Consider the following 23,450-nt stretch of genomic DNA (forward strand, 5'->3'; position numbering starts at 1 on the left):
TGTATACCTAGGTTATAATCAAATGGTTAATTGAGTTACTATTGCCTTCCTATCAGCTCAAAGTGGATTGACAATTCTCCTCTAACATCAACAAGGCATTTTCACTAAGAGAACTACCACTCACTTTTCAAACTAGTCTCTTTAAACCATAGAAATGGTCCTGGTAGAGCAGCAGTTTCTGAAATATTCGGACCAGTCTTACTGGCACCAATAATACATTAAAGGTTACTAAAATTACCTTTCTTCCCTATTCCGTTGCTTATTTGGAGCATGTGTGCATGCCTAACTGTACTGAACTGCTGTCATGTTATTAGATATTTGCGTTGACATGCAGCTGAACAGGTATCTAATCGTAAGTGAGCCAGACCAGTGAAGATACCTTGTCTGTTAGTAATAACAGTTCAACTACACATTTAATCCCTGAGATCCCTAAATGTAAAAAGATCTGAAATTTCAATAACATTTTTCAGTTTTTCTACATAATTAAGAAAGAGTTGTTATTAATTGATCTATTACTTAATTACTCTGCTATAGTATAAATTGTCGTAGGGGAGGTCTTTATATGCAGGAAAACGCTTAAATTTATTAAAATACAATTAAAGGTTCAAAATGTATGCCCTCCTTCATATTTTCCAAAGCCATCCATTGGGCTGGATTTTGGGCCTTGTGTTTGACACACCTGGAGTAAACTGTTGTTTTCACTTAGCCAGGATGGTATTATTGTAGGGTCAATACCTTATAATAAAAAGTGCTTTGAGGCAACTGATATTGTGATTTGGTGGTATATAAATAAAACTGAAATCAATTGATTGTGTGAGGTTCTGATCCACAGTCCATGTCAAATGATAGATGGCTGCCAACCAGCAGAGGAACTAAACAAAGTAAAGCTGTTAGCATGAAAACTGATTTTAGCTACCTGAGATAAAAACTTTGCTGTGTTTCTTTGTAGGTGTACACTATATTTAGACGCTATTGACAGAAAGACCAATTTACCTCACGAAACACAGAGCTTTGTAGCCTCCTTGCAATCGAAGAACAAAGTCCACAGAGTGAGGCAGCAGTGCTAACCACTGTGCCACCCTGCTGCACACTTCAGAAGATTATTTCATCAGCATCAAAAAAAGATTTTTAAAGACCAAAAATGTCATTTGTATCCAGTTTCTTCAGATATACCATTCAGTAATCATATTAGTAGCATGACTAGCATGAATGCTAGTCCCCTAGAAGTTCAGTAAATGATTTTGTAATTAATTTTGGTTAAATTAAAAAAAAATTAAGAATTACTAAACACTGAATTCAAGTGATGTTCTTCCCTTATTCTTTGTGTTTAAGATCTACCCAGACGAGGGCCACTTCATCCACAGTGAAGCAACGAGGCAGCATCTCAGTCAGTCCTTGGTGAACTTTTTTGAGGAGTGCTTCAGGCTACCAGAAAGAGTGTTTGAGGAGGCTCTGGAAGAAGAGATTGAAGATGAGGGTTAGACTGGCCTCATAGGGCTCCTCCTGTGCCCCAGATCCTTCCAACCCATCTGGTCATCTACCTCCCTCCATTCTGTCCCTGGTGTCCACAGTATGCAACTCTCATTTGTCTTTGGTCCATCGTTTTCCTCCCCGTGTCCACACACTGCACCTGAGACTGCCTTTTTCCAGCAGACAACACATTTGATCCTCCACCCATTCTTACTCCCTTCCCTCCTGCCCCAAGTTGGAATCAAAAAGGCTCGTGAGAGCCAGTAAAGACTGATGACCTGATATGAAGTCTGGGAAAATACTGACGGGAAGCAGTCTTCTCCACAACAGGGGAAGGACCAGCTCCTCAAAAGCAGTGGAGAGAAAGGATCAGCTCTCACACAGACTTAAAGCTGTGAGGAGAAGGAACACTTTATAGCACATAACTTGTGGGCTTGTATATTAATGAAAATCAGACCCCTGGTGAAAAACGCTAACTGGCATTGGTCATAAATGGGTGTCTGGAATAGTGGGGATACAGGAAATGTTACTATTTTTAAAGTTGTGAAGAACTTTTCATGTTGGACTGTGATTGTGTCTGTTGTTCTTACAGTATGTAAAATAGCACACAAGCATTCATCCAGCTATAACATGTTTTTCTTTTGGTACTCATGTTTGCCCTGATGTTAGTTTTATCTTGTAAATTTCATTTTACGTATTTCAGTGATGCTGACAGAATTCCCTGTTTTGAAAACTATTCCAAGAGAAAAAATACCTTTATTTATCTGACACAGTTTTATTGTGACGCTCGCGGTTATTCAAATGTTGAAAACAAAAACAAAAAAAGCATTAACTTGTTTTAGTCACTGTGCCTTACTTTGTCAAAAAACATCCAGCTGTGAGGTTGCATCTCTAGAGTGGATTTTTAGGGAATAGTTTAACATGTTGGCAAGATTGATACCACTTCTGATTGTTAAATATGAAGCTACAAGTATCTACTTAGCTAAGCCTAGCGCAGACTGGGCACTCTGGGAAACCACTATCCACCAGCCTGCCTGTTTCTGGGTCAGCCCCTGTTAGCTAATCTATGATGTACACTATGGTAGGTTATGGCAGTGTGGACTGTATCCTGGCCAGGAGCAAGGACTTCCTAGAGTCACCAGAGATGTTAGTATATTCATTTTTAACCCTTTTTGATAGAAACAGGCTAGCTGTACATATTTCTCTGCTTCAAATCTTTACGCTACATGAACCTTAAGCTAGCTGTCGTTTCATATTTAACAGATATGTGAGTAGTATCAATCTTCAGATAAAACTCATAGTAAGCGTATTCCCCTTAATGCCTTGTGAATATTAATTGTTTTCTACTTACAGCTTGAAATTGAACTAGTTGCAGCAAACAGACAAATCATTTCAGAAAATATACCCACTGACACCATGACAAAGCTAAAAATGTACATAATCTGCATGCACAGTTGCTTATAATAAGTATGTGAATGGTAGGTGAATGGTAGGTGAAGAAAATGATGGAAAGTGCAATAGTGAAAGTGAAAAGTGTACACTGAGCAAGTGTCATAAGAAGCCAAAGGGACCCTGCATCCTGAAAAATTATGCATTTACATAAGAGAGAAAAATCATTTTGGCATATCACCCAAAATAATGACTCCTTGAGGCACAATTTTAATTTAACATCTTTTATTTATTTATTTATTGTTTTGTTTTTTGAATGGCCACTTGTGTTACGCTTCAGTGCATGTTATGAGGTAATTTGCAGCACTATCCCTGATAGCTGAGTCAACATGGTAATTTTTGACATCTTGAATGTTCCTTACTGGATTGCATAAGTTACATTTCCAGTAGTATTGTGATTGAGATCCCAGTCTCGTCAGCTTGATGTGTAAATGTTATTCAAATATCATTTTATTCTAAAAAACATAAAACAAAAAAAAGAAAGAAAGAAAAGAAAAAACTATTACCTGAGTGTTATTTGTGCATAAAGCATTTTGGAAGTTACATTTGACTATTCATTTCTGTTCTCCTGTTGCTGTCCTTGAATTAAGTTGAAAGTGGACTTTATTTGTTGCCAATGACAACAAAATTTTTGTTGATGGCTGTTGAGGACTTTTTTCCCCAGATGCTCAACTTTGTTATCCAAAGCATAGAAGGACATTAATGGCAGACTGTGGCATGAAGGTAAATGTTAGAATAAAAACTGATATTTTATCAGACTTTGTTTTTATTTTATTTTTTGATTGTTGCATCTTGTGACATTTTTTGTGACCTTTTTGTGGATTTTTAAGCTATATTAGGGTTTATGGCAACTTGAGAAGTGCAGAACTAAAAACATAATATCCTCTTGTTGAGTGATGATGTAACAGCAACAAGCCTAGACCTCTGCAAATTCTTACTGGCACCATTCCTGTGCACTATCCCAAACATTTGGACACTTCACAAAAGAATAACAGCAGTGCTAAGATGTCAAAGGGACATTAAGATTAGGATCAGGTATTTTTTGTAGGGGCTAGTCCAAACTGTGGAACAGTATGTTAATGACTGACCTTTGTGCTGTTGTGCATGGGGTCATCTTAGTTGTTCTGATGGCTGAAGTTTATCTCTGCCAATGAGGGAAGTTGAGTTATTTTATTTAAAATAACTTAACCCTCAGTCTATATTTTGCCTGTACTAACGTGTTTACATTATGCTAACAGTAGCTCTCAAGTTAGTCATGAGGTAGTAGACATTACATCTGGATGGTTAAGACTTGCTCTGTTGCAGACATAAACACCTGGAGACATGACTGAGTAGTCATTCAGTGCATCCATAATTGGTTCATCGCAGGTTGTGAAATCTGTCAGAGAGGGTGCTGTGGCAAAAACCTTGTTTTAGTCACTAGTATACTGCCATGGTCTCCCATAGTTTACATAATACTTTAATAGTAGCCCAAGAATTTGGACCATTTCCATCTGTTAGTGCTGCTTAAGTGCTTTTTTGTTTTGGAAACTGAAGAAGCACGGTCACCCAGAAATGGCCAGTGACATCAGACTGGATAAACACTGGACAGTGATCATTGGTTTGTGGACTATAATTTTGAAGGCTTAAGCTTGTTAGTTTGCCATCTTGGTTTTTGGGAACCAGACTTGGCACGCCTGAAAATCAGAGGAAACAGTAGACTAATATATTGAGGAAGTATTCAGCAGAAGTTAGCCACCCCCTAAAGCATGTCCTGCTTTATTGTTTGTTCTAATTTATAAGAAACATTTATAAAATCTGATTTATTTTGGCCACCTGCTGATCATTAAATAAAACGTGTCCTTGAGGCACTTCAGCTCCAACCTAGAAGCTAGGTTAACCTGTCAAATAATTTACAGTTGATATCTTATTAGATCACATCTAAGTACTTTCAACTCAACTCACGAGCTAACTCTTCACTATTTTGAGGGGAACTGAGCCCTGAGCCTGACAGTGTAATAAAATACAGCAACACAACTGTAAACCAAGCTACAACATCCACAAAGCACAACATCCATTTAAATCCTGCACTATACCAATATTTATGTTGCCTGCATAAATCTTTCCATTTCAATTCAGCTGTAGTTTACACAGATGCACAGTACCACAAATACAAAATCAAACAAGTTAAATTATGTGTAAATATTTTCAAGTCATGATTGAAGCAGCGAATTAGCTGCTGAATAGGAGTGGCACTTTGCTAAAATTCATCAGAAGAAATATATTTGCTCAAAGGCACTTTTAGTCCCAGTGTAAACAGGATTGTAGTTGTATATCAGCGCTTTGCTCTCCCCCTCCTCAGTTTCAAATTTGTGAAAGTTCTTCCTGGCTGTGGCGAGAGAAAACAATACCAAATTTACACATCACAAGTCACTTGGCATTTTCAGCTACTGACCAGTCTACAAGGAAGCAAAAATGATGCTTTCCTACCCTCATTGACAAAGAATTCGGCCATATAGAAGGTGGTCTTGACTGCCGACGGGGAATGGGGAATAAAAGGCCGTGTCCATTCAAAAGCATTTTTCTCTGGATGCCACTGTGTCCCGTAAATAGGATAGTCATATGCTGCCAAGAGGTACAGAAAAAAGAAAAAGAATATTTAAAAAAAAAGTGTCCTATTTTGCTAAAAACCTAGTAACATAATGCTGAATTAGACACTCAGTACCTTCCACTGTTGACACAAACTCTACATTTCCATCTGTGTTTACAGAGAGAACTTTGTAAAACTTCTTCAGTTCCTCATTTGTATTGTAAGTCTGAAAGCAATAGACATGACAGGTTAGTTAGACTGCATTCAAGCAACTGCCGCTTTTCATCAAGCTGTTGACTCAGTCTAATCTCAGACGATAGAAATGAATGACATACCAACATTCCCAAGCTCCATTTGTGAGAGTTAACCGTCAGTGGCTCAGAGGCTAGATCTTTCATGAGCTGAGCAGGGAAGCCTTTAAACATCCTGCTGTCTTCAGCTTTTGGGAAGGGAGCATACCTTAATGATTAATCAGCAATTTTACAAACAAATAAGCACTCTCTCATTAGCTGTATAAGGTAGTTCATCTAAAGATATGATCCTCAGATAAAGTGTGGTTGGTACAGGCTTGACATGAAAACTGATCAAGTTTAAAACACAAAGATGGATTTTTAAAGTCTTTACTATTTCAGTCACCTATAATATTTAATTTATTCACTGAAAAACTGTTTTAAAATCTAGTTTCATTCATGTTAAGAAAATAAATCTCTTCCTTTCACAGTTTATACTATACCTGCAATGCTGCAAAAAACACCCCAAGAAAAACAGGTTACTACCATTTCACAAGTGAGAAGCAAAATGAAAAATGTTTAGTCACACAAAACATACCATTAGTGAAGTTCAGAGGCAATGCCGCGCCGCTCGTATTGGTATATGCCAGTATTGTATTTTTGCTTGTTAAATACATCAGCTGTTCAAACCCGAGACAAGTACCCCACACAGGAAAATAGTCGCCACGCTTGTTTGCCTGAAAATAATTCACACTCTTTGTTATGACACTTTGTAATGACAGTGTTGGTGTTGCCCTAAAACATGATAATCAGTGTTGATCCAGGGCTGTCACGGAGACTGATCAATCACATTTTTATGATGTAGCAACTCTGCAGTTTGGGTGAAAAGGCCGCACGTAGGAGAAGTTAAATTTCAGGCTTTCTCACAGATCAGCTATACAGATATTGGTGTTTCCAACACAAAGCTTTTTCTTTTCTTTTTAAACTTAACTAAAGTTAATTAATTTAAATATTTTCACCTTTACTTTTGATTTTGGTTTAGTCTTTATTAGTTTACGTGGGATTTGTCACTTCATCATACTTCCATGATTTATCATTTACAATCCTGAGCTACAAAGCAATGGCATCACACCAAGGAACTGTTCATTAGATTCAAGCAGAATCTGCACAGATTCTAGCAGTGTGTCATGATAAAAAAATTTTAATTATTATTTTTATTAATAGTGTCTTGCCTGAGTAAGTCTTCATGTACGTTTGCAGTGCTCATTCCTAAATTTCTTTGTATGACCATGTGTAAATAAAAATAAAACCATACAGCCAAAACAATAATATGTTCTTAATCCTTAACGGACTGCATGTTACGGATTTTCAGTCAGATGCAAAAACAGTATCTTAATATTTACGTAACTTATAATAATATATTTACACTACAATTTAAAATCCAGAGCGGGTATTTGTCAGTTGACCAGTTTAGCGTTGAACAAACCAACACACCGCCTAGCTCCAGCCATCATTATTTTAGTCTTCCAAACAACATAATATGATGCTATAGCAGCAACACCAACAACCGGCTGTCAGATCCACCCTTATTAATATACATCATAATGAGCATCATTAAACAGATAAAAGTATTTTCAACCTTTACCTCAATAGCGAGCTCATAAAAGATTTTAGCAGCCCTTTCATAACCAGATGAGACGATGCTGACACCGCCGCCTGGGTAAAGGATCCTGTAAACAAAGAAAACTGAGTCAAAATTAAAGAAGAAAATGAGAAACATGAAATAAGATAAATATACCATAAAATCTGATATGTTGCGGTTTTAAATGAGATATTTTTACGTGGATGCACCAATTATGCAGGCAGTGCTGATCAATTAAAAAATACTAGTAATACTAACAACAATGTATTAAAAATGCATCTATCTAAATGAATGATTAGATTAGATAGAACTTTATTAATCCCTCGGGTGGGTTCCTCTGGGAAATTCGATTTCCAAAAAAGCACAGCACCGACAGAAGTTACAGAAAATATATATATATATATTTAATACACACACACACACACACACACACACACACACGCACACACATATATATATATATAAATACAGAGACAATATAAATAAAATATACGAAGGGGATAAATAGAATAAATAGGAATAAAAAATAAAAATACAAGTGAATTACACATTTCAAGTATTGAGTCTATTGCACTGTTGACTATTTACAAAAGTATTGCACAAAAGGTATTGCACAGTGAGGTGAAGAGGCACTACAGCTTAGTTGTTCCCTCCTTTGTCCTCCTGTTTCCCCTCCCTCTCCCCTCCAGAGAGGAGTTAAACAGTCTGATGGCGTGTGGGACAAAGGAGTTTTTAAGTCTGTTAGTTCTTGTCTTTGGGAGAAGCAACCTGTCACTGAACAGACTCTTCTGGTTGTTTATGGCCGTGTGCAGAGGATGCCTGGCATTGTCCATAATGTCCATCAGTTTCTTTAATGTCCTTTTCTCTGCCACTGTCACCAGAGTGTCCAGCTTCATGCCGACCACAGAGCTAGCCCTCCTGATCAGTTTCTCCAGCCTGGATGAGTCCTTCTTTGCTGTGCTGCTCCCCCAGCACACCACAGCATAGAAAAGTACTCCAGCAACCACTGACTGGTAAAACATCCTCAGGAGCTTCCTGCAGATGTTAAAAGACCTCAGCCTCCTGAGGAAGTACAGTCGGCTTTGGGCTTTTTTATACAGGTGCTCTGTGTTGCATGACCAGTCCAGTTTATTGTCCACCCACAGCCCGAGGTACTTGTACTTGTTGACCACCTCCTCCCCCTCTATCTGAACCGGCAGTGGACCTTCTCTGGACCTCCCGAAGTCCACAACCAGTTCCTTAGTCTTTGAGGTGTTGAGTTGCAGGTGGTTTGTGTGACTCCATGTGACAAAGTTCCTCACCAGACTTCTGTACTCCTCTTCCTGATCATCCCAGATACACCCCATGATGGCTGTGTCGTCTGCAAACTTCTGAATGTGGCATAATTCAGAGTTATAGCAGAAGTCAGAGGTGTACAGGGTGAAGAGAAGAGGGGACAGCACAGTTCCCTGTGGTGCTCCTGTGCTGCTGACCACTGTGTCAGACGTGATGTCCTTCAGCCTGACGTACTGTGGTCTGTCGGTGAGGTAGTCGGAGATCCAAGCCACCAGGCAGGGGTCCACCTCCATCCTGTTCAGTTTTTCTTGAAGCATACAGGGCTGGATGGTATTAAAGGCACTGGAAAAGTCAAGAAACAGGATCCTGACCGTGCCTTTTCCCCCATCCAGGTGTGAGTGGGCTCTGTGTAGGAGGTACAGGATGGCATCCTCCACTCCGACACCCGCCTTGTATGCAAACTGTAGTGGGTCGTGGGCATGTTGTACCTGTGGTCGGAGGAGGTTGAGGAAGAGCCGCTCTAGAGTCTTCATAAGATGTGACGTCAGTGCCACCGGTCGGAAGTCATTCAGCTCATTGGGCCGGTTCTTTTTGGGGACTGGGACGATGCAGGATGTCTTCCATAGGGCGGGCACTCTCCCCAGTCGCAGACTGAGGTTGAAGACTCGTTGTAGCGGCTCCCCAAGTTCAGCAGCACACGCCTTTAGCATCCTAGGACACACCTTGTCTGGGCCTGCTGCCTTTCTGGGGCGAAGCTTCCTCAGTTGTCTCCTGACCTGATCCACTGTGACACTGGGAGATGTTTGGGAGGAGGGGAGGGGGGGAGATGTCTTGCTGCTGAGAGAGGGATTGGAGGAGGGGGGTGTCATGGTGTCAGGAAGGGGGGGAAGCGAGGGAGGTAGGAGAGTGGGGATTGGACTCTGTAGTGAAGGTGAGGGTGGGGGGGTTGTGGGCTGGTCAAACCTGTTGAAGAAGTTGTTAAGTTCGTTTGCCTTCTCCACAGTCCCCCCCACTGTGCTTTTCTTGGTGTTGTGGCCTGTGATGGTTTTCACACCATTCCAGACCTCCCTCATGTTGTTCCTCTCCAACTTCTGCTCCACCTTCCTCCTGTAGGTGTCCTTTGCTTCCCTCAGGCAGCGTTTCACCTCCCGCTGTGCTGCTTTCATCTCCTCCTTCACTTTGCTCCTGAAAGCCTTCTTCTTCATGTTGAGGACAGCTTTGACTTCCTGTGTTACCCACGGTTTGTTATTAGGATAACACCGTACCGTCTTAGCAGGGGCGACCGTGTCCACACAAAAGTTGAGGTAGTCTGTAAGACAGTGTGTCGCCCCCTCTATGTCCTCACCATGTGGGCTCAGGAGCACATCCCAGTCTGTGTTGTCATAACAGTCCCTCAGAGCATCCTCCTTTTCTGGGGTCCATCTCCGGATGGAGCGCGTTGTGACCGGCTGCCTTTGGACGAGGGGTGTGTATTGTGGCTGTAGGTAAACCAGGTTGTGGTCTGACTTCCCTAGTGGGGGGAGGGGGGTGGCTCTGTATGCATCTCTCACATTAGCATACAATAGGTCAATTGTCCTGTTGCTCCTTGTGGGACAATTCACAAACTGGTGAAAAGCAGCCAGAGTAGAGTCCAGTGTGGCATGGTTAAAGTCTCCAGATATAATAATGAAAGCCTCGGGGTTTTGTGTCTGAAGTCTTGCTGTGACTGTGTGTATTTTCTCACAGGCAGCTGTTGTGTCGGCCCTCGGAGGGATGTAAACACACACACAGATCACATGACTGAACTCCCGAGGTAGATAATATGGCCGCAAGCTAACAGCTAGCAGCTAGCAGCTCCAGGTCCGGTCTGTCCCTTTGTTTTTAGTGCCAGCAGCTCCGCTCTCGAATAGATGAAGGAACTGGTTCCAGAAGTTTTAAAAAGTGCATTATCCATCTTGTATCACTATATCTAAGAGGTATAAGTAGAGGAAGGTGAAAAAAAGTTTGAAAAGCCTAGTCTAAAAAAGTTAAAGTTAACAAAAAAGGTGCGGTGTTGCAGAGCTACTTGGAAAGGCTGCCGTCACTCCAGCGCCATCTTAGATGGATAAGGACTGAAAAAAATATATTTATTTAATCTATAATTATTGATATATAACTCACATACCTAGCAATTAATCACCATCAACTTATGGTAAACTCTTCTTCTTTCAGCTCTTCCCTTTAGGGCTCACTATAGCAGATCACCTGCCTTCAATTGACGTTAGCCCTTGTACCCTTACAGCAAACTCCTAATCAAAATGGTTCGTTGGTTCTCAGCTCAGCGTATTGTCTTTTTGTTAGTGCCAACATCTATAAACCATGTATCAACAGAGGACACTGCTGCTCACTGATCGCAACCTGTCTTCTTAACCTAGCTTGAATAAGGCTTTCCCATATTTTCATGCAATGACTCAGCATCTTTATCCCTCTGTAGTTACTCATCCAGTATAGATCCAATCACACCTTTTATTGTTTGTGAAAAGCCCTAAATCCACCAAACAGGGCTCCAACTGTCTAACTGTATATGTACTGACCCATTGATTGAGTTGAACAGTGTCTTATAGTCTTCCAGTGTCTGGTTTATCCTGCAGAAGCAATAAGTTCAATGCAAACACACTGGGTTAGACACACGCCATTACGCAACACCTCCTCTTATAAAAGTGTGACAAAGTATGCAGTCAGATAATAACATGCAGAGGTAATGTCGGCAGATGATAACAGCTCACATGACAGGTACAACTCTAGCTCCTGCTGACTCCAGGAACTTCACATAGGAGGCAGCTATGTAAGCTGTTTGGCTAGGTTGGGGTAAATAAACGTCCTGTGCCAGTACACCTGTTGGAACAAAAACACAGCGAACATGTCCTTCTGTTATAATGCTGGCATTTTCCATAGTGATACAAAAACAGCAAAAAGTTTACTGTGTTACGGCAGGTTTAGTGTAACTGTCGCCCGATGCTTCCCAAGTGTAAAGCTGCAAGTTAGCTTAGATAACAGTTGTAGTAAATATCGTTTTAATAACGCCTTAACTTACCTATTATGGGTTTTTCGTTTTGTCTATCAGTCTGGGCTGATAAATAAAATGGCAAACTGGAAAGAAAGACGCACAGCAAGAGCAAGCACATGTTTCTAGTTTTGAAAAAGGTCTTCTCGGGTAAAAGAAATGCTATTAAACAGTTTTTATGCCAGAAAAAGTCTTCGACATATACTTATCAACGAGCCGCGCGTAGCTACCGCAGTCATTGGTAGCTACTTAAAGCGGTACCGCCCACTTTTTATACGCATACAGCTACGTAAAAACCGGATTGTCTTCTTCAAAATAAAAGCACCCCTCCCGCCTGGAACTATCTGTTAATAATAACCCACCGAATAAATAAATAAATGATTACTTCCTCCAGTGCTCAAGCACTAAATTACGCCAAAAACATGTTTCATATATATATATATATATATATATATATATATATATATATATATATATACGTGTGTGTGTGTGTGTGTGTGTGTGTGTGTGTGTGTGTGTGTGTGTGTGTGTGTGTGTGCCTTTGTTTTGCTTTCTCTGACAGCCTTCAGCGGCAAATAGGATTCATTCTGGCCAGTCATAATTTTGCAACTATAAACTAAAAGTAAAAATCTAAGTGAATAAACATATTTAACTGCATCCCAGTTTGACAGCATTTAAAGTTGTATTCATGCTGTTAGATGGATGATATTCTATTTTTAGTCAAATTAAACACCTTTACACAATAAGCTAATACTGAAAAGGTGGAAAAAGTGAACAAACTTCGCCAGAATGCAACAAAAGAGTCATGCATCGAAGAGTAGCTTAGCTTCTATTAAGTGTTTGCATTTTATTTATCATATTCTATAATTTTATCAACACATTTATATCATAGTCCTAGGGCAGCTGTGGCTACAACTGTAGCTTGCCTCCACCAGTGTATGAATGTGAGAGTGAATGAATAGTGGAATTGTAAAGCGCTTTGAGGGCCCCAAAAAGCGCTATATAAATGCAATCCATTATTATTATTATTATTATTATTACAGCTCAAACAGGTAATCAGCACTTTGTAGTTTTTTAGTTCAATTTTTAGAGGTCAGATAAGGTCAGGTCATAACCATAACATCACAAGCAGTCTGGTTGGAGACTTCAAGGCGATTTACATTGACACCCGCAGCAGTCAACTTCTCATGTAACTGTTTGATGGCATCCTCAGTCAGCGTACGAGTGCGAGCCAGGATCCAGGCAAAGTCAATGTTAAAAACTCCAAAGAAGTCAGAACAAGAGTACACCAAAGAATAGGACTGGTAATCTGTGGAGAGCACCCAGTAGGGACCATCTGCAACACCTGGATATAGACACAGATTGTATATTTTAAAAAAAGTACCATTGAAAGTACTTTGTATTCATATTTTATTTCATTAAAATATACAAGCTGTGTTCAAAAAAGTACCTTTAAAGAAGTTGACAATTAGAACAGCAGGTTGAGATGGTTCTTTAACTTTGGCAACTCCCTCAATCGAGTTTACCGTCCCATCAGACCTGTAATTTAGACAAGAGCACATGGGGTGACACCAATCAATATTTATTCCTTTGCAGGGTAGGGTAGTAGTTTCACCTAGATACATTAGATAGGCACATTTTTGGCCAAAAATAATAATTTTTTGCAAAGCAGAAGAACAGCTGAAACCTTACAGGAGCTCCGCATTGTGAACTTTGACTGTTCCATCGGACTGAAGACTGTATGTAGCTTGGTTGCATGTTCCTCTTTCAAACACAGCTGGAAGCTTCTCAATTTCGTACCAGGTACCCATATACTAAAGACAGAAGAAATTTTCTTCTTATTTTATGACCACACGGAGTCCACCAGTAACAGTGTTTTCCTTCATTAAAACAACTACCCCCAATTAACCTAAAACATAAAATAAAGCGAGGCCTAATAGAGCTGAACACCCTGCACACAGTTTAAGGTTAGAAATCAAAGTTCAGCAGAATGTAGTCATTAATAGCACTAATAATTCAATATTATACCTTTGTAACGTTGAAGTCTTCTTGAACAGATGGCTTCGGACACTTGCCAACATGAAAAGACTGCCCGTCAATTGTTGCTGCAGTCAGGAGAAGCGCAAACAGAACCTTTAAATAAAGTTAAAGCAACTGATTAAGCCCACTTACGCTAAACTTACACAAAAATAAAAGTGTAATAGTGTCACAGCACCTTGAATGCCTTCATGTCCAAAAAACTTGCAAAAGCTGTCAAAGTAAAAATAAGAGCAAACTCTATTACCCCACAACTACTGCTCTATTATGTGAAGGCAAAGGGGTTTGGCTATTTGGTTAGCTTTTCCTTCCGTGCCAGATCTTTGTAACCTTTGTTTGAAGAACCATATTTAGATTGTGTTTGCAAAGCCTTTAACCTCCAGTGCAACGCGAACTCAGAATGACATTCAGTGCAGCAAAGGTACTTATAGCATAACTATTACTACTGAAGTGGTAGGGCTGCAGCAAATTAACATTTCTTCTAAACTCAAGATTATTTTATTCAATAATCATACAAGAAGCAAAACATCCATCAGGACTTCAAATTAGCTGTGTTAAAAAGTGAAGTGCATGAAAGCTTGATTTTGAAAGTCATGCACAATGTCACGGGTGCAGAAGCACCTCTTCCTCTGTGCGTCATCTGTTTTCTACTGTTTGTTTATGTGCCTGAACTGCTGCTGTACATAACTGATTCAATATCTGTGTTTAGTGTAAGATACTACATACTTTATTTATACCACCAGCCAAGTTGAGAAATCCCTATGTTATTGCACCACAAACTGCAAGGTGCTGTAAAAAAAAAAAAAAGCCCTTTAAAATCTGTCCCTGTGGCAAAATAAGTGAATCAGTCTGCCCTGGAAGGGGCCTCATGTTCCATCCAGTAAGTGGTGACAAGGCTAGTAGGACACCTCATGATGGATAGCACTTCTAATCACCTGCTCTCCACCACAGTTTCCAAACTGATCAGAACAGAGATCCTCAGAGATTACCTAGATATAGTCAGGCTAATATCAATGCATTTCTGAGAACTTTGGAACCAGTGCCATAGACAGGGGCTGAACTCTGTTCCATCTTGAGTTCCCCTCAGCAATAGGCAGCAGGCAGGGGTCATTATACTTATAACCCTTTGTCTTGCTAACTAAAGGTTTTCCCCAGTGAACAGTCTGGGGTAGGTGTGAGTTGACAACTTTAAAATATTACCTTGAAAAGGACTGGAAACTTCAATTTCTTATGACTAAAATACATGTTATGATATTTCCAGATGGCCAATAATAAAGCGCGATTTACATCAGGAAGGTTAATATATTAGAATTGACGCTAGCTATTTGCCAACATATGACGGTTAACATCTATAACAAATCAAATAAATAAACGGAAATTAAAAAGGCAAGAAAGCTGAGAAGAGATGAGAGAAACACCCTTCAGTCATATTATGATTGTTGAGGATGCATGGTTTATCCACCACAAGGCACTCAGCAAAGTAAAACAGAGCATTTGAAACGCCACAAGCACCTTATTGTTTACGATGTTGGAAACATCGTAAACAATAAATACATAACTACACATAATAATTTTCAAATTTGCTTATCTTTCATGTGTCTTAAAAATATAAATTCAATATATCTGATTTCTAAAATCAAATATCAGATATGGTCTAAAAAATCCTGTATTGGTCACGCTCTAATATTAACAGCATCATGCACTGACTTGAATTAGCAAACACATCTTTCTTAATTGGCAGGTTGACAGCAGTGATACAACTGAACCAATGCATAAAGTCTTTGTGCTATAAAATCAAAATCTTGAAGCAGATTAAATAACCACAGGATTTATTTTTTTTCTAAAATAAGAATGAAAGAAACACAAGTTATGAAAAGTCTTTATTCAACATAAAGCACCAATATCTATACAAAACACATGCTTTCACTTTGACCTTAGACAGTTTCTAGGGTTTCTTTCCAACATAAAACTGAATGATTTGTTTTAATGGCACTTTTACAGTGGATGGAAATTATTTTTGATGTCGCTAATGTTCTCCAGAATTCTCCAAACTTGAGAAAAAAAAAACAATGAAAAGACAACATATGAAAATAAAAAAAGAAAGAAAACAGGCAAAAAGTTAGAAGAAACAGTCATTTGACAAACAACACATGATAAATTACATTCTTAAATTTAACCATCTGATTTCTTGTTATGTGCTGTGACAGTATAAATAAATCATTGAATTTAAATTAAATACCCTTAAGAGAAAGAGCTGATAAGATGAAAAAGCTACAAGACAAACACGTTTTAAAGAATGAAAATATTGAACTAGAAAATATAAAAAATGAAGTACAGTGCATCAAAAGTTACTTTGGTGGCAACACTGGTTGTCCGAGGGACGTGTTGTTTGTGAAGAGTTCTGGTCTTAATAGAACTTTTTTTTTTCCTGAATTGGTTTAAAACCTTTCAAGACAACCTGTAAACATAGAAAAAAATATGTAAGTTGCCTTTTACACTTCCATTGGAAAAGTCTTTGGACTGCCACGCTTCAGGGCAGGTGCAGGTTCCTGCAGCCAACCTCAGCCTTTACTTCCAGTCTCCTGAAGAACTACGAAAAAAAAAGGACCTCTCTCATCCTCAACACGCCTGCACAAGTGAGGGGAAAACCCATGAGTGTTACTTTATGTATGGTTCGCATAACATAACACAGATGTGTCTTGTTGCCACCTTTCTTGAAAAAACAAAACAAAAATCTGGGTGCTGCGTGTATCATTTTAACATGACTAAATCCTTAGCACATTGCATTTGAGATGTTAGACTATTAAGGATGCTAAAAAGATTAGCAGCCCATGTTAGCATCTGTCCTGGGTTTTACAGTATTGTATATGCCAAGTTGGAAATCTTTTGGATTGCTTTACAACACAAAGGGTCGTTTCTATTCATTTCTTTGCTAAGCAGTTCACAAACTAGTTTCAGCTCCAGAGTGTAGCAACAACCTAATATTAGCTTACCTTCCCAGGAGATACCTTGCTGATGTCAGCAGTTTGTTACTGCCTCAAACCCTTTGTGTGATGCCAGTAGAGGGAAAGGTGTCAGAATTAGTAACATTCATGTTGTAAGTGTGAAAGTGGAGTCGGAAAAGAACACAAAATGCTACACGTAGAACCAAAGATGTGCAGAAAGCGACATTGTTTTTCCAAGAGGGGTGCTCAGATCTTTTTCCAGAGGTTTTAACTTCAGTGGAGGCTCGGATGGGTTTCCTTGCATGAGTGGTATTCAGGGACAGGGTGGTTTACGGGTTTTTGTGGGTTTCAATGCACAGGACAATGTACTCGTTGGAACAGCTTCGAGTCTCCTGACCCATGAGCAGACCTGAGGTCAGGCTTGATGACTGGCCCATGACGGATACATGGTCTGCTCGCCATGTCTCGCAGTGCTTGTCTGTTGCGCGGAGCCCCTGGCTGGTAGAGCCGTGCCAAACACTCTTCTGAGGCCTAATGCAAAGAGAACAGAAAATATCACTGCTGTAGACAGATGAACAGACTCCAAGAAACAAATTCAGTAAATGAAGTGTACAAACCAGAAGGGGTCAGCTAAGACATCCCGGCCATCAAAGGAGTAGATGGGTATCCTGGTATTGATCGGCCCCCCATTGCCAGTGAAAATTGAGCGCCAATTCCTAAACATCATGTCTCCCTGTGGTCAGACATAGCGGGTTCGATACATTTAAAAACATATGCTTCGGACATGATGAAATTTTGATGCTAGTGGTTGTTTGACAGTAAAAAGCAGCACTCACTCTGAGGTTGGTAACTGGCAGAGTCTGCCGGAAACCTGGATAGACAACGTGAACCAGGTCTTGTCTGTGGGATGAAATGAAGGCACGGTAGTTGGGAGCCAAACCCATCGCCTTGGCCTGCTCGAAGCACATCCGGTCAGCCATGTCAAGCCCCATCATGTCCCCTGAGTGAGGCTGGTTCAACGCCACCAGGTTGAGCTTCAGGGAGAAGACGGAACAGATCAGTGTTAATCCAAGGTTGTTCAAGAGACAACTAAAAACAAATCTCTTCACAAGGGCTTCAATGATAATTAAGCACTCACCCTGCCTTTAACAGAGTGTATTCTTTGTATGGTGTCTCCTCTTACATGATGTGAGGCTCGAGGCTAAATGAATCATTGAAAATCAATGTTAGAGAGATGAATACTCTAACACCAAATTCCACAAAGGCATTTTTTTTATATTGACAGGTTATGCAATAAGTACCTCATCTTGTGGGATAATGTTATTGGCGAGGTAGATCAGGCTGCCAAGCTGTGTGAACAAAACAGAAGTATAAAGTTAGGAAAATATATACCAAAAGTTGATGTATTTGAGTTCACGTTGCTCTTAAATCAATAATAATGATTTGATTCAGTAATATTTTCTGTTTTTTTTCCTGTTTGCAGCTCATTAATCATTTATTAGTTTAATGGAAAAAAAAAACTTGGACCTCAAAAAACTGTTTCCAGCATCTATACAAGTCCAAATATCAGACTAAAAGGATCAAGTGCGTCTTATTCTGAACTTTCTGCAGTTAAATCACATGTTCCAGTGCATTGACCTTAGCTATTTAGAGAGAGAGCGAGAAAGATGTTATTGATCCTACAAAGGTAATTATTGTCTTACAGCAGCAGGACAAAGAAATCTAAAAAAAATAAACAGTGTAGTTGAAGTGGCACAGGTGCAGAGGGAGAATCTTATAGTGTGAGTTTAGCCAAAAAGTTCACATATACAACAGTGATAAAAAAAAACTCAAAGAAAATAACCTTCTGCTGCAAGAGCGGGTATAATACAGAAATATGTGTGTGGAAGTTTATGTCTGACAGGTGTGTTCACCTGTCACAGAAAGAAGAGTTACTGTACAGTTTCACATAGAAAGGTAGAAAGGATTTCCTGAAGCGTTATGGGAGAAGGGTTAAATCAGTATGAGTGAGAATGAGCTCTGCTGCCTCATTAGGGTGACGTTGAGCAGGTGAGATGTGTTATTCATGATCATGATGGAGAGCAGTTTGTTCTGTGACCAGTGTACTAATATGAACATGAAAGTATTTCTGTAAACCGATTTTACCAAACTGATAAAGCACCATTGTAAATTAGTACCTGGATCTCTTTCCATCCCTGGGAAACTTTAAGGAAGAGACTTCCTGTCGTTGTAACAAATGCCAGAGTGCCCTCTGCATCTTTCACTGTTTGCTGCATCATACTCTCACGAGTCGAAAATGTTTTCAGCTGAGAAGCAAATGTGGAAAAGTACAAAATGCGCAGAAAAAAATCAGTTAGGAGAATCACGGGTCTGGTGTCATATTAATATATAGCTCAGCCACAGATAAACTGACTTACAGACGCTGTGTTACTTGAAGGACTAGCAGGTCCAGGTGGTCCAGGAGGTCCAGGAGGGCCTGGGGGGCCAGCAATGGTCAGACCTGCAATAACAAAGATCTCAGTATCTTCCATGTAGAATATAGCAAGTGATTCTTTTATTTCATTAGTTACAGTAACTATACATCCTTCAGACAATTATATTTATTATATTTGCAGTTAAATGAGTTTTACCTGAACCATATCTCAAGGATGACCCAGAGGGCCCTGGAGGTCCTGGTGGCCCAGGAGGTCCAACAAGACCAGGCTTGCCATAGCCTGGTATACCAGGAGGCCCTGGCGGCCCAGGGGGGCCAGGGGGACCGACCACTGATTCTCCTTTGGGCCCCTAAAATATATAAAGGACAGAATTACTAACACTTTAAGGTTTATTCTTTCAAAAATATACCATGATGCATAAAACTTACCACGGGTCCTGATCTTCCAGGGATACCTGAAATCCCCGGGAACCCCGCCTCTCCCTTTTCCCCTTTGATTCCCTGGTCACCATTCATCACCTATTAGTGCATACACAGGCAAAACCATCACACAGTAATCAACTGCTGACTGAAAAACGATTAAGTGCCAAAAACTACAGTCCTTTAAATGTCTACTTAAAGACTTCGAAAAGTAAGTCAATCTATAAAGACTCCCATGTAAAAACACCAACTTTAGAGCAGAAATCAAGTCTGGTACAAAACATGGTTGCAGTTTACGCAGCCAACTTTCCCCAACAACTCTACATGGGCTGAAACCGTTTTCACAACTTGTTAAATTTCTATTAAAGTTTAATTCTATCTGGAGTGTGGTTGACTTCACTGACAGGCAGAAGTTGACAAACATGGCTGTAGCCACCAGCTCCCTGCTAGGCTTCAAATGCCAGAACTCCTGTTGGTATGTTTTGGAGTATTTCTTTATATGAGTATTTAAAATGATTTAAAAGGTCTGCTGAATTGTATTAACAACCTGTCCAACAAGTTTGTGGTCCAATTCAAGTGAGTGAAATTCTAGTATTGAATGTTACTAAGTACTTATTAGCAGCTGCCTTTGCTGTCATACAGTCAGCACATGTGGTTGAACGTTGTTAATAAAGTTTGCTAAAATTAACTAATAATTTGGCACTGAATTCTCTTTCTTTACATGACATAAGTCTCAAATCATTCATTGATAACTGATAACCACTTTTTTCCACTTGTAACAAGCAGTAAAGCTACAACTGGGGCAAATTTTAATTGTTAAAAATACTTTTGAGCCATTTTTGTCATTCAGTAGTTAAAAAATGTTCAAAATCCATGATAATGATTTGTGGGATTTTTTCTTTCTTTCTTTTTGTCATCCGGTATGAACTCTACATTTCCTTAGAATATTTGAATGAAGGTGCTATAAAGTATCTGCCTATATATTTCCAGCTAAACTGTCTCCAACTGGTTTACCACTAATATTTTCTTTTATGTCTTCACCCGACTTAGCTTTCAGAATATTTTAGACATATTCTTACAACCTGATCATAAATCCACAAAACAAATGGCTATATTCACCTTTTAAATACAATTTGTGGTTAAAATTCAAGCACACATTCCATAACAAAAAAAGAGAAAAGAGCAACCTTTGTTTTTCCCTTATAAAACTTACCCAGCCTCCTCTTTGATTATATGACACTAGAGGAGAAACAAAAACAAACAAACAACACTTTTATTCTTGAATCACAGCGGGTTAAAAAGCTACATAAATTACCCTTTTTAAGCCTCCTTTATATTAAGATTGATTTTTCTCTCTGATAATTCTTAATATATTTAGTGTTTTTATTTTAATACTAAGGAAGACATTTTTAACTCACTTGGTGGAGCCGGTATCCCTGGAAGTCCCCTCTCTCCCTTCTCCCCTTTTATTCCTATCTGACAGTTACCTTTGAGACAACAAAATGTACTGTAAATACGCTGCAACTTTGGGTATGTTTATTAAAAGTATTTTGAGTGTAAAGGCAGTCTCTGGCAAACTATTTCCATAATTAGTTGATGTTTAATTTACAGGAAACAGATAAGGTGACCAAACCTACCAGCTGCAATGGTTCCATTTGAATTAAGCTGAAATAACAGAAAAAATGCAGATTAACAACAGGCAGTGACACAATTCCTTGTCAGTTTACAATACATTATAGTACTGATACCCCCGTTTTGCATGTTAACACTACACTTGATCAGCAACTGCAAACACATGCAGATTTTCTACAGGTGCGACTTTATAACTACCTCCTTTTGTTTCCTGCACTTAGCCTTCATCTTTACAGACTTGAAATGCATCATGCAGGGATATTTTGGAGCAGCTGTTAAAATGTTTTGAGTGATAAAAGGTGTTACAATGAAAAACATGCGTGTTATCGGTACACAGAAGGAAAAGCAGAGGACGGTGTTAAGAGAGAAAAAAAAATGGCGTGGTAGCCCACAAAAAAAGTTTTGTACTTTTGTGCACATGAGGTTTGATCAAGATGCACTTCAGAGTCGGCTCAGCATACACTCTAAAGTCCGATGGATAATTCATTTACATGCTGACTTTTATGCAGCCTGTGTCAGAGAAAAATCAAGTATGCACTGCAGATAAGCAGACAGACTGTGCGAAATCAATATTCCACAATACAAATATAAATTTACCAGTGGGATTTTACATAAAGCTCTTTAACACAGGCTGCACTAAAGCTGTCGATTTATTATGCTTTATTAGTATACAGTGCAGCTGTACGGTCAGAAACCTACGGGTGTTTTGCAGTGTGGTCTGGGGGGTATAGGGAACACTGTCTTTAGGAAGAAAAGGAAACAGTGAGCAAATAAAACACATAATTTAAAGTGACAATTGACAAGAACTGTGTAAAAAATTAAAAGTGTTTACTCCTTTGGGGCAGTTGAATATTCCTGGGCGCCCCGGTGGGCCGGGAGGGCCGGGAGGTCCCTATGAAGAGTAAAAGAAAAAAAGACAAAACTGAAAAAACTGAAATGAAACTCTTTGCCAAACTGGCACAAGGAAATCAAAGCAACCTATGCTTCATTTGAAGATTATGATCAAAACCAGGTGCACAATATTCATACATAGAAACCGTAAAGCGTGACTCACTGGCAGGCCTCGAGAGTCCCCTTTCTCTCCTTTGGGTCCCATGAGGCCTGGGCGACCCTACAGAGACGGAGAGTTGTTATCCAAAAAGCAATTAAGTTTTTAGAAAAGAAAGTTACATAGATTTTAACTTCAACAATTCCCGCAGGGAAATTTGGGAGATGGATAGTTGGATAGTTTGCTGAACAAGTCAGTGTGTGATCAAATTTAACATAAAACCAAATCAAACAGGAGTTTCAATACATGAACTGAGAAAATTAGTTTGGAGAAAGCTAATCGTGTCAAATATGCACTGTTTTAGTTCATCTTAATCTTCTAATTTGTGAATCAATGCACAGAAATATGTTAATCTACTCTTAATTAGACAGTGTTTGGAGAGTCCATGGTGCTTACTGGTCTTCCAGGGAGCCCAAATTCTCCCTTGTGTCCCGCTGGTCCTATGGGCCCCTGTTGGGAATTAGAAAAAGTGATGCACCTGATGATCTATATCAGTGGAAATAAAACCAGCATTCATTAGCATTTACTTTAGTTTTCTGCAATCACTTACTTGAATTCCAGGGGGCCCTGGTACACCGTTCTCTCCCTGCAAACAAAGCTATATTTATGTACCATCCTGCACTCTTCATACACATACACAGAAAACTTTATCAGGGAGTTAGGTCTAAAAAGTGCAATATAACCTTGAATCCTTTGGGTCCCACTGGCCCAGGCAGGCCTGACATCATGGATCCATCTGCTGAGATGACAAATCCTGGCTCACCCTTTTCACCCTGTGTGTACACACAAGTACATTTAAAAAAAAAAAAAAAGCAACTTCCTGATAGTTTTCATTATAGTGTCCATACAGAAAACAAATCATGTTGTATGTACATCCCACTTACTTTAAGTCCAGGCGGTCCTTGCAAACCTGGCAATCCCATGTCACCCTTTGGACCCTTTGGTCCCTGCAAATAATTATGAGATTTCACAATTGAATAATTGATAATCTATATAATGAAATAAATCAAAGAGCAACAGCAGTGGGATGGTATTCCAGTAGACTTTTTGTAACCAGAAGAGTCGCCCTCTGGTTGCTATTAGAAAGAATGCATTTGGTCTACACTCAGTGAATTTTGGTCAGGTACTCACAGCGGGTCCCTGAGCTTCAAAAACCCCTGAGAAGTTAAAGGCACCATCTGTGTCGTTCAATAAGAGCTGAAGACAGAGAAAAGGAGTTTTAACAGTAAGACAGAGAATCACTAATGTTTAAATAGTAGAGTCACCAAAAGTATCAC

General features: G+C 39.4%; 4 protein-coding genes across 10 annotated transcripts in view; 1 reads left to right on the forward strand and 3 right to left on the reverse strand.

The window, feature by feature from the left end:
- LOC147322253 (A-type potassium channel modulatory protein DPP6-like) overlaps positions 1 to 3,677 on the forward strand; it is a 270,187-nt gene extending 266,510 nt beyond the window's left edge. For all 5 annotated transcript variants that reach the window (XM_086306731.1, XM_086306732.1, XM_086306733.1 and 2 more), the window contains one exon: positions 1,333 to 3,677. In XM_086306731.1, the coding sequence (XP_086162857.1) occupies positions 1,333 to 1,482 (150 nt within the window). In that variant the 3' untranslated portion in view covers positions 1,483 to 3,677. The remainder of the gene's footprint in view (positions 1 to 1,332) is intronic.
- A 1-nt stretch (position 3,678) lies between these two features.
- On the reverse strand, positions 3,679 to 11,962 carry ggh (gamma-glutamyl hydrolase (conjugase, folylpolygammaglutamyl hydrolase)). 2 transcript variants are annotated; one of them, XM_086306734.1, is made up of 9 exons: positions 11,688 to 11,961; positions 11,380 to 11,488; positions 11,188 to 11,238; positions 7,364 to 7,448; positions 6,317 to 6,455; positions 5,824 to 5,927; positions 5,624 to 5,714; positions 5,389 to 5,523; positions 3,679 to 5,287 (listed from the first exon to the last, which is right to left on the reverse strand). In XM_086306734.1, exons 1-9 carry the CDS (start codon positions 11,776 to 11,778, stop codon positions 5,169 to 5,171), a joined length of 924 nt encoding a protein of 307 aa, XP_086162860.1. In that variant the 5' UTR covers positions 11,779 to 11,961; the 3' UTR covers positions 3,679 to 5,168. The 2 variants fall into 2 exon arrangements, with proteins under 2 accessions (XP_086162860.1, XP_086162862.1); XM_086306736.1 differs by lacking the exon at positions 11,188 to 11,238 and having other exon boundaries at positions 11,688 to 11,962.
- A 497-nt stretch (positions 11,963 to 12,459) lies between these two features.
- On the reverse strand, positions 12,460 to 13,998 carry LOC147322255 (apolipoprotein D-like). The gene is made up of 5 exons (XM_086305186.1): positions 13,873 to 13,998; positions 13,686 to 13,790; positions 13,350 to 13,471; positions 13,108 to 13,196; positions 12,460 to 13,002 (listed from the first exon to the last, which is right to left on the reverse strand). Exons 1-5 carry the CDS (start codon positions 13,885 to 13,887, stop codon positions 12,761 to 12,763), a joined length of 573 nt encoding a protein of 190 aa, XP_086161312.1. The 5' UTR covers positions 13,888 to 13,998; the 3' UTR covers positions 12,460 to 12,760.
- A 1,563-nt stretch (positions 13,999 to 15,561) lies between these two features.
- The window catches only part of LOC147322256 (collagen alpha-1(XV) chain-like), a 59,671-nt gene continuing 51,782 nt past the window's right edge, over positions 15,562 to 23,450 (reverse strand). For both annotated transcript variants that reach the window (XM_086306738.1, XM_086306737.1), the window contains exons 25-44: positions 23,305 to 23,370; positions 23,058 to 23,120; positions 22,857 to 22,946; positions 22,724 to 22,759; positions 22,570 to 22,623; positions 22,180 to 22,236; positions 21,958 to 22,017; positions 21,825 to 21,866; positions 21,131 to 21,158; positions 20,912 to 20,980; positions 20,707 to 20,732; positions 19,503 to 19,592; positions 19,270 to 19,423; positions 19,057 to 19,139; positions 18,817 to 18,945; positions 17,941 to 17,988; positions 17,778 to 17,840; positions 17,476 to 17,673; positions 17,257 to 17,372; positions 15,562 to 17,170 (exon numbers count right to left, since the gene is read on the reverse strand). In XM_086306738.1, coding sequence (XP_086162864.1) covers positions 16,969 to 17,170; positions 17,257 to 17,372; positions 17,476 to 17,673; positions 17,778 to 17,840; positions 17,941 to 17,988; positions 18,817 to 18,945; positions 19,057 to 19,139; positions 19,270 to 19,423; positions 19,503 to 19,592; positions 20,707 to 20,732; positions 20,912 to 20,980; positions 21,131 to 21,158; positions 21,825 to 21,866; positions 21,958 to 22,017; positions 22,180 to 22,236; positions 22,570 to 22,623; positions 22,724 to 22,759; positions 22,857 to 22,946; positions 23,058 to 23,120; positions 23,305 to 23,370 — 1,674 coding nt within the window. In that variant the 3' untranslated portion in view covers positions 15,562 to 16,968. The remainder of the gene's footprint in view (positions 17,171 to 17,256; positions 17,373 to 17,475; positions 17,674 to 17,777; positions 17,841 to 17,940; positions 17,989 to 18,816; positions 18,946 to 19,056; positions 19,140 to 19,269; positions 19,424 to 19,502; positions 19,593 to 20,706; positions 20,733 to 20,911; positions 20,981 to 21,130; positions 21,159 to 21,824; positions 21,867 to 21,957; positions 22,018 to 22,179; positions 22,237 to 22,569; positions 22,624 to 22,723; positions 22,760 to 22,856; positions 22,947 to 23,057; positions 23,121 to 23,304; positions 23,371 to 23,450) is intronic.

The sequence above is a fragment of the Aulonocara sp. 'chitande type north' Nkhata Bay genome, linkage group LG9, assembly GCF_057382095.1.
Source record: "Aulonocara sp. 'chitande type north' Nkhata Bay isolate Kocher_YH1m ecotype deep benthic linkage group LG9, A_spYH_male_GT1.1, whole genome shotgun sequence".
Classification (NCBI taxonomy): domain Eukaryota; kingdom Metazoa; phylum Chordata; class Actinopteri; order Cichliformes; family Cichlidae; genus Aulonocara; species Aulonocara sp. 'chitande type north' Nkhata Bay.

Coding starts and splice junctions, on each gene's coding strand:
- LOC147322255 (XM_086305186.1), bottom strand. Junction 13,472..13,685: donor AAGACTTCAACGTTACAAAG/GTATAATATTGA, acceptor TTCTGTCTTTAG/TATATGGGTACCTGGTACGA. Junction 13,197..13,349: donor GTTCACAATGCGGAGCTCCT/GTAAGGTTTCAG, acceptor TCTAAATTACAG/GTCTGATGGGACGGTAAACT.
- ggh (XM_086306734.1), bottom strand. CDS start 11,778: ATGTGCTTGCTCTTGCTGTGCGTCTTTCTTTCCAGTTTGCCATTTTAT. Junction 11,489..11,687: donor AAACGAAAAACCCATAATAG/GTAAGTTAAGGC, acceptor TTGTTCCAACAG/GTGTACTGGCACAGGACGTT. Junction 5,928..6,316: donor GCCTCTGAACTTCACTAATG/GTATGTTTTGTG, acceptor CCTTCCCAAAAG/CTGAAGACAGCAGGATGTTT.